Consider the following 16966-nt stretch of genomic DNA (forward strand, 5'->3'; position numbering starts at 1 on the left):
ATGGTGAAATGGTCCTTCAGATTAACCTTTTATTCACCAGGGTATATTTTGGTTTTTCCATCTGAATTTACATGACCAAATCGTAAGGCATATTTTTCAGTAACTGCATGAAATAAATGTACATTTTTATTTGATTTATTTATTTAAAAAACTCTTCAAATTAACAGAACATGTGTTTTATGATCATACACATATTGCTATATGCTTACAATTTACTGCTGAAAGCCAAAAATCTTAGATGCTCTTTGTATTATTTTATAAAAGTAATTTTTACAGAGCAGATCACTGAAGAGACGTCATCTGTTTATAGTTTATAGCCCAGATTTGTGGAAAAATGGGTCGACTTTCAGTAGAAAAAAAAATTGTGAGTTCAGTTTCTTTTATTATAAGGGTTTAAAATGACATCACCCATCTATTTGACTGGAAAGAAGACAGTTACAGCTCTCATACGACCCCCACCTTTTGAATGTAGCTTATGAAATATGAAAGTTATGAAGAATATGAAGAAGTGCGTTCCAAGGAGCATAAGAGGCTACTGGTGAATGTGTTATATATAGTTGCATGTAGAACCTTTTCGAAAATGGTTCTTTATAGCCTCAACAACCTTCCTCTGTTGTTATAAACTTGACATTGTAACAGTAGAGCAACGCTTTTTGGTAGTGCACTCTTAAAAATGATGGTTCTTCAAGGGTTCTGTAAGAAAGAATGTGGTTCTGTATAGAACCATGAACACTCAAAGAACCATTTGCATGGTTAAAGGGTTCTTCCGATTGGTTGTGAATGTGTTGTACATGGTTGCATGTAGAACCTTTTTGAAAATGGTTCTATAAAGCACCAAAAAGTGTTGTTCTGTTGTTACAAACTTGACATTGTAACCTAAGAAGAACCCTTTTTGGTGCTACACTCTTAAAAAAGACTGTTTTTTAAGGGTTCTTTAGTAAAGACTGTGGTTCTATATAGAACCATTAACACTCAAAGAACCATTTGCATGCTTAAAGGGTTCTTGGCATCATGAAATGGTATGTCAGATTGATGGAGAATGTGTTGTATACGTGTATACAACAAAAAATGTGTTCTATTGGTGCTACACAAAAAAACTGTGGTTCTATATAGAACTGTGAACTCTCAAGGGACCATTTGCATGCTTGAAAGGTTCTTTTTGTGGTGAAATGGCACATCAGATTGATGGAGAAATCTTGTATATGGTTCATTGTAGCTATAGAACCTTTTTGAAAAGGGTTCTATTGCTACAATGTCAAGTTTGTAAAAATAGAACAACTCTTAGGTGCTATGTAGAACCCTTTTCAAAAGAAGGTTCTATACAGCACAATATAAAACACATTCTCCATCAAGCTGGAGAACCATTTCACCATGCAGAGAACATTTAAGCATGAAATGGTTCTATATACCCATTCTGTTTACTATAGAACCCTTGAAGAACCATCTTTTTGAAGAGTGTATATTTGAACACTGCTATTTAATACAGTGGGTCATATGGGTTCATATGACTTTAGTACAAGTGTCTATGTTTATGTACTGTAATTCTATAGCTCATATAGTGCCTTTCCTTTAGGAACTGCTGTCTGACTTTCAGAATCCCTTTGAGCTGAATGAGCTTTCTAATAATTGGACCTGGAGTTTTGTCTTCTCGACAGATTAAGCAGTGAATATACTCTTAACTGGCTGAATGATGGCATGGCTGTAGGGCTGTATGTGTTGGGCTTGGCTGTCCCTGCGGCAGCAGATGGCAGTGGTCCAGGGCTGCTCGGTGCTGGAGCTCAGGTGGAGCCCTCGGAGCCCTGCTGCTCCTCGCACTCGCGGAATCCCCCTGTGGGCTCTGCGGCTTCCAGTGGGAGGTGAGACATGATGGCAGCGAGGCTTCTGTTTGATCAGTCCATTGGATGGGAAGTATGTACAGAATGGAGTCTTAGATCTTTAAGCTTGAATAACCCCATATCCTACATTTGTCCTCTTAATTCTTCACTTATCGCTGTTGTCGAAAGAAAACCTTGTATCTCCAAAATGGTAACTTTACAGGAGAAGGAAAAAACCTGCTTTACTTTTAATGTAAGTCAGTGGAACCAGACTTTTTCCCAAGTCATTTTAGGCCATTTCTTTTGGTCCGTTCATCATAAAATTTACACACAGTGTAAAGAACAACAAGCATTTTCAAATTATGTCAAGAACTGCAAAACGACAAAAATGGTTTTCTTTCGACAGCAGTGTTATGATGTTTATGTGGTTTTATTTGCCATAAGCAGCCATAATTCATTTTTACAAGACTAGTTTCCAACTTCTTTTTATTCTACCTGAGCTTTTAAAACTTTGTTCTTCTGTTGTGTCTCATTCAAAAAGCAGTCCATGCTGAAACATTCCTTATCACTTCAATGTGAATGGGTGGGGCTAAACTGCTGTAGGCAGATTTTAGGTGGACATGTCACATCACAAAAACAATGATTTCAAAACAGGCTCTGCTGCAGTCTCCAAAAGAGGACTTTATGAACTTTGGAGTGAACTGTGCTTTTTAAGACTACATCAAACTCTTATTTCAAATGAGGACAATTGAGTTTTCCATTATTTTGGGACCTTTAAAGTGCAAGGGCCAACATGTGGGTCCACACTTTCCAGTTCCGTATAACTTACATATTAGTTTTATATGCACTCTTAATAATAAAGACTCCTCAATCATTAATGGTTAGGAAAGACCTTTAATTTGAATAGAATCTTAACATTATGTGGCAGTTCTTTACCAGTGGCAAACCATGACCTAGGCCATAGTTCAGGCCATAAATGTCCAAACTTGTCCAAACCAAGGAAAAATACTGTGTTGTATTTATGATAATGCAAATTCTGCTTGTGACCCTGTTGTATGTTAGCGCTAAGCTAATGGCATAAACATTTTTGGCTGTTCTAGATTAAATGTGGACATTTAAAGCTTGTAAAAGACATTCCATGTGTTTTACTTTAAGCCCGAAACAGATATATTAACAAATGTTTTACCTTGTATATTTAATGTATTGAGCTGCTGCTGTTTTCCATTTGTAACAACTGATTCAAACACTTGCCGTAGTTACTACTCTCTCAGTCAGTGATGTATCTAGAACTTCCAGAAGACCTAGAGTGGCATTTTTTCCTCACAAAACTGGCCCCACCAGCTGCAATTTAAATGTCATTTACTCATTATATTAGTGGTTAATCTGGAGTGTTAGGCCTTCAGTTCAGCTCCTGAAGGCCTAACCAATGGGAAAGGTAGCTGGCTCAGTACAGATCGAGATTCCACAAAGAAAAAAACCCTTGTATAATTTTTTGTTGGGTGTTTCAAGACTTTTGTTTCCAACCAACAATTAACAATTACTACAAAAATTGCAGACATTAAATACAACAAGCATGATTATTGAATTAAACAAAACTGAACTAAAAATGACAGATATGTATTTTTATTTCACAGGCCCAGAGGGTTCCCCACTGTTCTTTCACATTTACATGTCATTTACAGAAATGGTTCTTTAAAGAACCATTGAACGCTTCTGTAGGGAACCATAAGTTCTTCTTCAGTGGCCTCACTCCAAAGAACCCTTCTAGCACCTTTAAGAGTTTGATGAAGTATATACTTATAGTTTTGAAACATAATGTTCACTCTCCTGTCCATGCAGTCAATATATGCAAACTAAACCGAAAAAAGCAGCTTGTTTAAAGTTTTTGTGATGTCAACCAACGTGTTTACGTACATCTGTGTACTACCACTGTTTTCGTAATATGCATGGACTTACTGAGCCTCTGATTGGCTGTTTTTTAAATGAGATTTACTTATTTACCATAGACCCACCCACACACACAAACCAGTAATGTCTTTATACACACATCTTTCATATCTGTATCATGTTGATTGGCCAAATGCTGTGTTTGATCCACTCGTACCAGCGGACTACACACTAACACACTACCACCACATCAGTGTTACTGCAGTGCTGAGAATGACCAACCACCCAAATAGTACCTGCTCTGTGAGGGCCCTTGGGGGTCCTGACCACTGAAGAACAGGGTAAAAGGGGGCTAACAAACTATGCAGAGAAACAGACGGACTACAGTCTGTAACTGTAGAACTACAAAGTGCACCTATATAGTAAGTGGAGCTGATAAAATGGACAATGAGCGTAGTAGCAAGGATCGGTGTATATTATGTCTGCCAGTTTAAGGGTTAAATAGCAGCCTGACCATGAAACAAACAACTCAATAAAGCAAGTAATTAAAATCATCACTTTGGAGGCCGCAAAAAAATTGAAGAGCTATTAAGCAAGAGGGTCTGCCTCCTCGACCCTGGTTTCATGTGTGCTAGCGCTAATTTTCATTAGGATTATGGCCAATCAGTTTTTTTTTTCTTTCCAGTGCCGGAGTGCCTCTTGACCTCCTTGAACTAGCGAAATAAATCAGCAAACTGAATTAGCAAAGACATCAGCCTCATCATCTTCTGGCCACGACAAGCAAAAATGCTGTGTTCTTCCTTGTGTCGAGCAAACGCTTGAGCAGAAGAATTAACTGGAGGTGGAGGAAATGTTCTTATCCCTCAGGGAGGGGGAGCCAATTCCAGTTTCCATTTCAGACAAAAACGGAACAGGTTCATTGTTTTTATATCTTGTTATCTAAGTGAGGAAAGTGGGCTGACGCATGAGAAATGCAGTAGTAAGGACTACTTCAACAGGTCATGTGTTCAGGCACTTCATACGAGAAAGCACACATCCAGTGGAGTGAGTGATGGTTATGTAAGCTCTGGATGGCTTTGTGGGTAGCGTGTTAAAACTGATATTCAGCAGTCAGGTAGAGGCTGTAGCAACAGAAACGTGCTCTTTGTCACATGATGGTGCGGGTGGCTCACTTGTTGATGCATTTTGAAAAATGTACAGGGTGTCCCAAAAAAATTGACATCATTTGAGATGTGAATATCTGAGCAACTACATGTCGTAGGCAAACAAAATCAAATGCTTCATGTTGAACAATACAAGATTTATTTGTCAAAATTCGAACACGAAATTCAGAGGGATGTAGATTTTATAACCGATTTCACAGCTTCACAAATGTAATATCTTCCGATACTGGTGGTCGTCCAGATGCCTTTGCGCTGCACAGACAGCCTTCCTCTTTGAATTTTTTGTGCCGTGTCCAAATCTTCCAGTTGGTGCATTTTTATTGAATTTTCTTGAAAATGCACGCTGCACACTCTCGTTTGACTGTGTTCGAGCACATTCTAACACACAAAATGCCTTTTCATTTCTAGTGAACGCCATTCTTCAACCTGAAAAAAAAAAAATTTTACTTGGTTAGTTTTTACACATTTTGTTAAAATTTGAGGTCATTTGAGGGAGAACTGGCTGTTATTAGACTACGAAATGATGTAAGTGTTGTTGGGACACCCTGTAGTTGCCAGAAAGTATTCAGACAACCATTCCTATTAGTGAATTCAGATACTAGCATAATCTCCAGAGAAAAGCACAGACAATAAAGTGGGATGCACGCGAGACTTAGGTCACCAGGCCCAATGCCAAGCATCGGCTAGAGGGGTATAACACCTCTCTAGAGCTCTTTCCAATACCTTTGGGAGGTGTCTGAGGGACATATGTGACCCAGAACTGATCATCCAACATCAGTACCTGACCTGACTAATGCTCTTTTCACTGAATGCAGTCAGACCCTCACAGCAATGTTCTAACATCTAGTGCAAAGCCTGTCCAGAACAGTAGAGACTGTCACTACAGCAAAGCAGAACAAACTCCCTATAATTTATTATTATCCCTGTATTTCAGAAGAAACAGTGGATGAGCAGGTGTCTACAACCTTTTGGACATACAGTGTAAGTACTGTCTCTGTATATTTGCATACTGAAAGCTTTTTGAGCATGTTAGGGTCTGAAATCAAGAAGGAACATACCACCTCAGTTTTCCCACCTCTCGGGTCTTTCTCCTCTTCCTTTTCATGCATTCATCAAATTACATCCAGCTTGGAGTTCATCTCTCACTTTTCCCACAGCGCCTACAGTCATTTGCAGCACCCGAAATTGGACTTGTGACTAGATGGCCTCTCTTTTCCCGCTGCAACACTGTCTCGTCCAAAAAATGACCACGCTCTAAGAAATAAACCTTAAATAGTTCCCTAAAAGAACCTTTTATTGATTGGTGCATTACAGACCACTGTTATGAAGGAGATATGTAAGTGTGAAGAACCTTTTTAATGTGTCAAAACACCCTAAAGCCTGTTTACCTGCTAGGTTTTTTCTTAGAACAATACCTCCATCCCAAGAACTGTTGAAGATTTAGGAACCTTTGTTTAAAGACATTCCTTAATTGAAGCAGGTCTCCATGTGATAAATAAAGCACAGATTTCTTTGCTGCTAACCTCTTGCACCTTCATAAAGAATGTATTGGACCATGACGTGAAGATGGAGCATTTTAATAACATATGCTATTCATGCTAAACCTGGGTCATAGTGCTGCGTAGACCACACTTGAAGAGCCAGGCAGTTTACAGCTGTGGCTCCCAGTGTTTATGTGGAACACGTTTCTATACCTAATCTCTGTTTTCTGCATGTGTGTCATGCATTCAAATAGTACAAGAAATAACTTTGATATGATTCCTTGTACTTAGAAAAGAACATTTTTCAATGTTTTTCCATGAGTTATAACAAGTATTGGAACCTTCGGCACCAGAAAACTGGAACTGTGCTTTTTCAACCATCACTCCAATACTGATGGTTCCAGTTTGATGGTTTTTGGTACCCAAGGTTGTTCTCTGCAGCTAAAGCTAATGAAAGTTTAGCCAATTCTTTGCTTTTCCAGTTGAAAATAAAGTGACCAAGAATGATTACATGACAATAAGAGCACTGAAATGTAAGCTAGATCGTCTTGTTAATGTGTCAATGTGCTATTTTTAGGAGTATTACTTCACAATCAGTTTGCTACATAAGCTAATCAGAAAGCTAGCGCTATTAGCGTTTATGGTAGCCTCCACAGAAGTGTTTTTGCTCAATTTTTCTCAGTCGACATAGAAAATAGAAGCTTTATTGGATTGTAAACATGATCTGTATTACTGTAGACATTTATGAGTGTTTAGGCACAGAAAAGAATGCTATATTACTTCATATCAGCACAACTAGCTAAGCAAGATAGCCAACATGTCAGTTCACACTCTGAGGGGAAACATAGGAAAGTGTTGCTGCTCCTCAGATGAGTCTGTGTAAATGCAGACATTTGTGTAATTGTGTAGTATATCATTTCAACGTAGTGTAGAAAATAAGCTAGCAAGTGAGGTAGCTAATTAGCTAAATTAGACGCTTTGGAGTTTTTATAAAGTGATTAAAATGACAATTCAAACCAGATAGTCGCTAATCACGGTTAATATGATGGTTTCAGCTGTCTTGAGCAGGTGTAAGATGGACTACAAGACCACTGGTTCTTATTTGGGTCAGTTCTTGTTTTAGCCAGTGGACAGTTGTATCGCTTATTATGGAAGCCAGTGGCCAGCTGCTTTATTATAAGTGTCTTGAGTAAATAGTTTTTCTCTACTTTTTCTAAGTACAGGGAAATGTACTGAAATGTGGTTATTGACCTCATCACCACTGTCCAGAAAGATCTCCAAAATGGCACCTTTATAGAAGACGGCCAAAATATTCTTTACCTTTAATGTACACTCTTAACAAAGATGGGTCTCCAAGGGTTTTTTAGTAAAGGGAATTGTTCTATTTAGAACCATAAGTTCTATATAGAACCAGTTGCATGGTGAAATGGTTCCTCAGATCGGTGGAGAATGTGTTGTTTTTTAAAATGATTCAAGTTTCAAGTTTCAATTTGTCATTTGCACAACATGTCAGGACGTTCATGCATTGAAATGCTTGTGGCAAGGCCACAAGGTCAGGTAATCACTCTACAAAGTAAACAAAGTAAAAATAAAAATACAAGAAAATACTGAAACTATGTTAAATATATTAAATATAAAAAATATTAAGTATGTTAAATATACACAAAAATATACACAAAATATAGAGACAGGAGGGACCTATGTAAGGAGAAAAAAATCCTCTCTGCTATGTACAAATATATTTATATTAATCAAGGGATTCTATATAGCACCAAAAGGGGTTTTGCTATTGTTACGGCGCTAAGCTAGTCACAGTAGAGGAACTATTTTTTGTGCTATATAGAACCTCTAGAGCCTCTCTTTTTCCGCTGCAACACTGTCTCGTCCAAAAAAATGACCACGCTCTAAGAAATAAACCATAAATGGTTCCCTAAAAGAACCTTTTATTGATTGGTCCATTACGTACCACTGTTTTGAAGGAGATATGTGAGTGTTTAGAACCTTTTTAATGTGTCAAAAGAACCTAAAGGTTATTTACCTGCTAAAGGTTTTTTCTTAGAACAATACCTCCATCCCTAAGAACTGCTGAAGGTTTAGGAACCTTGGCTTAAAGACATTCCTTAATTGAAGCAGGTCTCCATGTGATAAAGCACAGATTTCTTTGCTGCTAACCATTTTTAAAAAAGGTTCTATACAGAATCATATACAACACATTCTCCATCAATCTGAAGAACAATTTTGCCATGCAAAGAACCATTTAAGCATATAATGGTTCTATACAGAACTTGTGGTTCTAAATAAAACCGTTAAAGAACCCTTGAAGAACCAATCTGTTATAAGTATGTAAGTTATAAGGTAAAGAGGCTCTATTTCAAGCAATGTTGGAGCATTTCTGTTGTCCATTCATCATGAAATTTTCACACAGTGTGAAGCGCAGCTGCTGGGCTCAAATGATGCAAAAAAAAAAAATAGATTTTTTTTTTATTATTATTTACAGATGTGATGGACAGACAGGTTAAACAGTGCCAAACCGACAGACCCACCAGCTGTGCACTCACAAGATATCTACAGCAGATCTTGCAATTGAATCGAACTGTCTGTTCTTGTTTGGCCATGCATGTTATCGACTCTGGAGATAACTGACGTCCTCCTTTGGTCACTCTAAGGTCAGTCGTATTTTTATGGCCCTCCTGCAGAAAATGACAGCGCATTATCCACCGCTTCTTCCTCTTTCTTCTCATCATCATCACCCGCAGCAGCTCTGCGAACATACTTCACTCGCCTTCGTTTTTTCCCCACCTGTATTCGCGAAAACCCCGCCCACCTGCGGTAGGATTGGTGGACTTCTTCAGAGTATGAACTACTATCCAATCGTTGCACAAAAGGCGGGACTTCATTATCCAATCGGAGCATAGGGTCGGAATATGAGTGGGAAAAAGAAATAACAACGCCTTTCTCTCTCTCTCTCTCTCTCTCTCTCTCTCTCTCTCTCCTCTTTTTTCCACCCCTCCCCTGCTCTCAACTGCACATCACTTTCGGAAAAATTAGCAGCCGTGGACGAAACAGTTGAAAAACAAGTGCGCGAGGAGGTAAGAGGCGCTGGATCTTGGCTTCAGACACATTTATAGACTCTTCAGTTCAGCTGTGTTTTTCAGTGAGTGAGAATGGAGGCAGCCTTATTAGTGACTGAGAGTGACGGAGCTGCAAGTCTCTTTCTTTTCCTGGCATATTTGTGTCGAGGAAGCCAAAAGCAAAAGGATGCAGCGTTTATTTATATGGAACATTAATGATTGGTGTTGTTTCTCCGCACACCGTGGTGCAACATGCGCAAGTGTAGCATTTAAGTGTTAACTTTGAACTTGTTCAGAATTAGAGTCGCCAAGTATTACATATACAAGGGATTGGCTTGGTTAGTGCACACATGTGTGACATGGAACATACTGACCAGACCAGACAAGCACGTTGACCAGCAAGAAATTATGTACAAAATATTACAGAATGATATGCGCGTTTGCACAGTTGTGCGTTGTGTTGCAGGAGTCCTACTGTGGTACAGTAAGGAGGCTTGTCAGGAGGGTTAGAGCTCAAACGGAGGCGTTCACTGTGTGTCGTATAGGCTGGGTTTAGTCATTCCTGTGTGCGGTATGTTTGGTGAATGGTGAGCTGGTGGTTGCGCTGTTGAATGAGACAAAGCTGTCATGTGCGTTAGACCAGGGCAGCGCTGTGCGTGCGCAGACACCATTTAGCGTCAGTGCTTCGCAGAAGACCGAGTGGAAAACTTAGAGACTGGCGCCTGATTTCATCCCAGGGGTGGGAAACGTTCAGGTAAGTGGAAGCGCAAACTTTAAAAGTGCAGACTGGATTTCTGCTTTGGCGCGCGCTGAACTGAACAGCTTTCCTGTTTGCCTTTCACACGTGAGCTGATTATTTGAATTAGAGCTCCTGTTGTGACGTAGATCAAAGCCAACCGCGTTTAAAACTCTTTTCTCCCTCCATTGAACTCCGGGGAGCTGTCCGCGAGCCGTGGTGCTGAAACGCGCTATGTTGTCAGCGCGCTTCTGTCTCTTTGCTTTGTTTGCTGTTTTTTTTGCCGTTGTTGGTCTGTTCTCAGTATTTAGGAGGAGGCTGATGTAAAAGGCTCTACTCGTTCAGGGCGTTATGTACAAAAAGAATGATGTATGTCTGTCAGCGCTGCCAGGTGAAAAGAGCAATTTTGGCGTCTGTTGCTCAAGCAAGACGGAACCGCCCAGTTGACATTAAAGTCAGTGGATGAGATGATCTCACCTGGCCAGACCACCTCTGTGGTGTCATACATGTGTGGAGATATAGATTAATCCATTTACAGTTCATTTCTGGTTCACTAGGAAGGACGTTTGGGGTGAATGTGGTTGATATGGCAGTGTCTGATTACGGCTTGTGGTTTTTATTTTATACAATAGGCTACTGCGCAAAAGTCAGAGACCACCCTTTTGTTAATTTGTTTAGTTTTCAGTCAACAACCAATAAGAACAAGATTCGCTTGTTTAGCATGAAAACACAAAATTCAACAACTAAATATATGATTTTTCAACACTTGTTCATGTGTTCACTCTTTGGCTTTATTACAGCTTCCATTCTCTTTAGGAAACTCGCTTTCAGTTTTTCAAAGAAATCTACAGTGGATGTTTTCACAAAGTTTTGTCTTAGTTGGGGTTAGTCTAAATTGGTTCCATTTTCTGATTCTCACAAGTAAACACATTCAATGAGGTTGAGGTCTGAGCTCTGGGTCTGAAGATATAAGCTGCTTCTTTGTTTGATAAGTAAGTCTTAATTCTCTTAGCAGTGTGCCGAGGGTTGTTATCTTGGTGTAGAATTTATGGTAGCACTTTATTTGGAGTGGTTCTTTGTAGATGATTAATAAACTCTTCACAGATTATCAGTAACACATCAACAACATATCAGTGAAGTAGCAGTAGTGAAGCATCTGAATACACTGAAGTAAATATCTTGTAGATGTTCTGTTGAACATGTTTTGTTGATATGTTACTTCCATTACGCAAAACCTAACCTTACCAACCTTAGCCAAAAACTAACCGTAAACCTGGCCCTAATCCTAAACCTAACCTTAACCTCAACCCAAAACCTAATCCTAACCCTCACCTTGATCCTAATCCTAATCCTAACCTTAACTTCAACCCAAAACCTAATTCTAACCCTCACCCTGATCCTAATCCTAACCCTAAACTTAACCTCAAAGCAAAACCTAATCCTAACCCTCACTTTAGTCCTAATCCTAACCCTAAACTTAACCTCAAAGCAAAACCTAATCCTAACCCTCACCCTGGCCCTAATCCTAACCCTAACCTTAACCTCAACTCCAATCCTAACCCTCACCCTCATATGTTTCTGACATGTTACCGAGAGTCTGTTGAGTGTTTGTTTCATCTAAAAAGGACCCTGAAAATAAAGTCACTGAATTTATTCCTTCCTGATTAAACATTTTCTAGGGTGTATTTCATGATGTGTTGTTTGTGCATTCATGATACCTCCAATCAAAAACAAATCACTAGCTCCAGATGTTGTTATACATATATAATGGCAAAAGTGTACAGTAGTGCCTTCTGTTACTTCTACAGATCTCAAATTTAGACTCATCAGTCCGAGTTTCAGCAGGATGGTAGTTTGAATTTGTGAGAGGGGATTTGGGGGTGGGGCAGGGGTGCAGAGAGGTTGAACATTTGTTCTGCAAACTCTTGTTTTTCCCTCTTATTTTTCTTTGAATTCCCTCTTCCTTATGCATGTGGATTATCTTATATGTAGTCTCTTTAGAAATATCTCATTTAGCCATTTTAAAAGCACTTGAGGACGAAATTTTTAGGTCTGTGTTGTTAGTTGCTTGTGTGAATGTTAATGTCGAAGCTATGAAGGGTTACATAATGTCAGTGTTTGGGAACAGCTGTTGTTGTGAGGACACAGCTGTAACTCATTGGTTTTAAGATTGGAAGGATGGAAGAGTTGATGTTGGCAGTTGGGTGCACAAACGTAAAGAATGAACAAATTAAGTCCTGATAAATTTGATAATATGCTTAGTGTTGGAGGGTTTTGAATAATTTTCAGTTCAAAACATGTTTTCGTCTTTTTTTCTGGCACTGAAAAATGAATAACTTGCATAAAATGGTGGTTTTGAGAGGAAAGGGTGGTCTCTGACTTTCACACAGTATTGTACATTTACATGATCGTCTGTCATTTTACATGCATATCCAAAGAAAAAAAGTATTTTGCATAATTCATATTCTAAGCAATATATGTAATGTATGTGGCTCTATATTTGGAATCCTGCCTGAAACTGCATGATAGTGTGACTGCTGCTTTTAATGTTTTGCTCATTAAAAAAAACTGATTCTTACTTCAGCGATGCAATAAAAATAGAATGGCAAAGCAAATTGGTCTGTTGGAGCGGAGTGTTAAAATAGCATGATCATCACATTTTCTCTCCTCTTTAGGGTTCCAGTGTGGAAGACAGCATTTGCTAGAGAGCATATCTAGGACTTTCTCCTCCTTTATATCATCCCAATGTTCCCCTGACATCCAAAAGGCCCCATGTGGTAGTTTTGAGTCAGTTCAGTTCAACCATAGCAAACCTGAGACAGAGATGACCACATCTCCTGCTTGTTTACCCAGTGAAGGTCTTTGAATTGGCTTGATAGCTGTTCCTTTATAAATCGAAAGACCTATTTGGCCCTGTCAGCTCCATCTGGTTGGTCTTCCTCCCTCCATACCGAGCCAGGATGAGTGAGTCACAGGAAGCGTCCTCTCCTGTGGCCGGCATTGGCGGCCCCGCTGCCTGTGTGACCAAAGTGGAGCTGCGTGTGTCCTGCAAGTCCCTGCTGGACCGAGACACACTCAACAAGTCAGACCCTTGCGTCATGCTCATGGTCCAAGCCCAAGGCCAGTGGACCGAGGTAAGTGTGACCTTTTCTTCTTTGTCACGATTACTAAAGGAAAGCATAGTTGTTATGTCTTGTGTTGTATATAGCCTGAGGTCCTCACCCAGTCCTTATTTTTATCTCAGTTCTCACAGCCTAACCACACTGATGTCAAACCAAAATGTACTGGTCTCAGAAGTGGGTAACGACATTGCATCAAAGACACTACATATTTCTTGTACTTCATTTTTTCTTTGGTGCTTAATTAGGATGTTTGTGTGGATTTAAGCATCACAAACAGTCATAATTCATTTTTACACGATCATTTTTAAATCCTTAAAATTAGACCGGCTGCTTTTACTGTGCCTTTATGACTGATACGTGTAAATGACCTCGGGTCTGATTGGTTGCCCTGTACTGTGTCTCATTTGTAGGTTTTCATGACATCACAAAAACCTTTAAAGGGCCCTTATATCCGCAGCTCGTCTGTGGAAACTAAGCTGCAAAACACAGCCCATTTTGAATTCACTGTGTCTGTGATGTCATGAAAAGAAACACATTTACTTGTGTCCACCTGTTCAACCTACAGCAGTTTAGCCCCACCCACTCACACTGAAGTCATGACACCAACAAATTTACATAGAGTTACATACATTTACATTAAATTTAGATTAAAATTATATGGAGTGTTTCAGTCCAGACTGCTTTTTGAATGAGGCACAGTATAGCGCAGCCAATCAGGACAGAGCTCATTTACATATATCAACCCTACATAACAAAAACAACCTGTTTAATTCTATGAGATGAAGAGAAGTTGTAAAATGGTCATGTAAAAATGAATTAGGACTGAAACCAAACACATGTTATAAGTGGGCTTCAGGAGAAAAAATACATCAAATGTAGGATATGATATATAGATGGATATATGTAAATGATCTCCGTTCTGATTGGCTGCCCTGTGTTGTGCCTCATTGAAGAGGCAGTTCAGGCTGAAACACTCCTTATAACTTCAACCTGAATGTAATGTAAATGTGTTAAACTGTATGTAAATGTATGTACGTATATGTAAATTGGTTCGTATCATGACATCACAAAAACAATTAACCAAGCTGGAAGTTAGTGTTCATATATGGACTGCACGGACATGGAAGTGATACTTTCATGGTGTTTGCATACTACATGAAACTTATGGTAATTAAGTGAGGGCATGTTGGTTTTTGATTATTTTGGCCCTTTAATATGAAGTAGGGCAGCAAAATATATTTTACATTTACAAATATATTTCACAAAATACATTTGTTAATTGTAATTGTGATAATGGCTTTTGCAGTACCGATAATGTGAAAGGCTGTATTATGCAAATGAGCACACTAACCAGTCACAGTGTTTCATTACTGTGTGATATGAATATCCTAACCAATCATGATTCCAGATAAATGTTTCTGTGAGTGTTAATGAATCAAGGTATTTTTGTGATCAAACCATATCACTATTGTCATTATTATTATTATTATTATTAATAATAATAATAATAATAATAATAATAATAATGTTGCACATATTATTGTCATCATTATCATAATTGACCGATTCACTATTGTGTTTTCAATATACTGCAAGCCACATTGCAATGGCAGTATGTAGCTGTACCATAGATTTTTCAACATTTCTGTATAATAAAATCATTAAGATGTAAACAAAGACCTACAAAGTGGTTTGGTGGGAGATACTTCATTTTAGAGAAACTTTCATTCTGTTCATTCTGATAGGAACCAGACGTCTAATTCCTCTTTAATGCCTCTTAAAGCTACCTTCCAGAAAGTTATTACACAAAGTGGATAAACATACACTTCCTGATGCATGAGACATTGGGTTATGATAGTTTTGTGATCATATTTTGGCCTAAAATATGTTTATTTGGCCTAAAATATGGCAGGTCCACAAAGGAAACTTGATTTTTCAGATTTACCACTATTTTATGATCATCAACATTACATATAGAACTCAGAGGGCACGTGTAGGTTCACTTAGATAGTCAATAAAATGGCTATATTTGTGTCGCAGACCATCACCACCACTGTAAAGACATCAGGGTTGTTAAACTTTTCTAGAATTGATCATTTCACCAGAACATTCTGAATGACTATTTTCATCTTGAATTATGCAGAAATAAAAAAGGTAGAATTCGCCTTTAATATCAAGTAATGCGTTCAGCTGGCTTACACTATAAAGTAGGCTCCATTTCTAATCCTTGAGTGTTTCTATGGCAGGCGCACTTGAGGTGGATACATGCAAGTGTGTGCGTGTATTATTATTATTTATTTATTTATTTTTTGTGAATGAATCTAGAAGACGCATTGTCATACAGCCAGAGAGGCTGCAGGAGAGAAAAGGAAAGACAAGCCCACCCTCATTTTTCCATATCAAAGAAGTCACGTAAAGCAAAACATTATCTGAAAGCACAGCTGTGGGTTGAAGACAGCTCTGCGAGTTAAGGAGGGAGCTGTCTGAGGGAACATGTCAGGCTGAGGGATGAAATCTTAATCCTGGCCCCATTATTCCAACAGCTGTGTCGTGTAGCACATCACAGAGAACAAAGTAAACCATTGAGAGATGGCACTTCGGTTCGACCTCAGCAGAATCGCTGCCGTCTCTTTTCCTGTTTTGTACTGATTCCCTTTGGTGAGGTCACTAGAGTTAGAACCCTTTTTCATACATAAACAGAAGAAATACATAAAACAGGAGAAATTCTAGAACAGATTGCCCACAACCTCACGTTTAAAAATGAAGACTGCTAAGAGGTTCTTGGCTTGGATGTATGGTTTTAAGAAAAGCCATAATAGAAAGTATAGAACCTTTGAATAATATGGAGTTTTTTTTAATTAAACAAGATTCTTTATATACCCTTAAACTAAAGGGTTCCTCAGGGGTTCTTTAGTTTCCAAATGGATCTGGTTCTTTGCATGGTTAAATGGTTAAAGAACCTGTTGTATGTGGTTCTTTAAAGAAGCTCCACAATAGCACCAAAAGTGTTCTGCTGTTGTTACAAGTCATAGAGCCCCTTTTTATGGTTCAGCTTTGGGAATATACCATTATGTATAAGGCAGTGGTTATACTGCCGTATATAAAAGTTTGAGCACCCCAGTTGAATTACGTTTTGTTGGTTTTTTAAGTGATAATAAGTTAACACAGAGAAAACACTTAAATAAGACATTTTCTGCAAATTTTAATGCTTAAATTCTATTTACTTGCTGAGTTTAACATATTGGAAAAAAAAAATCAAATTGTATAAAATATAAAAGGTGCCATAACTTTTGCACAGGCCAATTTTGAACTTATTTTTTTCTCCAGTATGTTAAACAGTAATTGTGCATTAAAATGTGCAGAAGCGCATTCACTGTAGAGTGAGGTGTTAACTTAAAATCAACAAAATGTCAAGCGACAAGGGGCGCAAACTTACGAGTGCATGCAAAACCAAGAACACTCAAAGAACCATTTCAATGCTGAAATGGTTCTTTGCCTGGTTAAAGGGATCTTCCCTATGATGGAAAACCTGCTTCTTTAAGGGACCTTTATAAAATGGTGCTATATAGCAGATAAAGGGTTCTGCTATTCTTTCAAGTGAGCCTTTTTTGGTACTGTACAGAACCCTTTATGCTAAGGTTGTACAAACTTTGGACATGTACACCCTTAACAAAAAGGTTCTATATAGTTCT

The 16966-nt window shown here is 38.5% G+C and overlaps 1 protein-coding gene across 1 annotated transcript in view; it reads left to right on the plus strand.

Annotated features, from left to right (window-relative positions):
* The first annotated feature begins 13077 nt into the window (after positions 1–13077).
* cpne7 (copine VII) overlaps positions 13078–16966 on the plus strand; it is a 72164-nt gene continuing 68275 nt past the window's right edge. Inside the window, exon 1 of the mRNA XM_036586825.1 lies at positions 13078–13286. Coding sequence (XP_036442718.1) covers positions 13113–13286 — 174 coding nt within the window. The 5' untranslated portion in view covers positions 13078–13112. The remainder of the gene's footprint in view (positions 13287–16966) is intronic.

Source organism: Colossoma macropomum, unplaced genomic scaffold, assembly GCF_904425465.1.
Source record: "Colossoma macropomum unplaced genomic scaffold, Colossoma_macropomum, whole genome shotgun sequence".
NCBI lineage: Eukaryota > Metazoa > Chordata > Actinopteri > Characiformes > Serrasalmidae > Colossoma > Colossoma macropomum.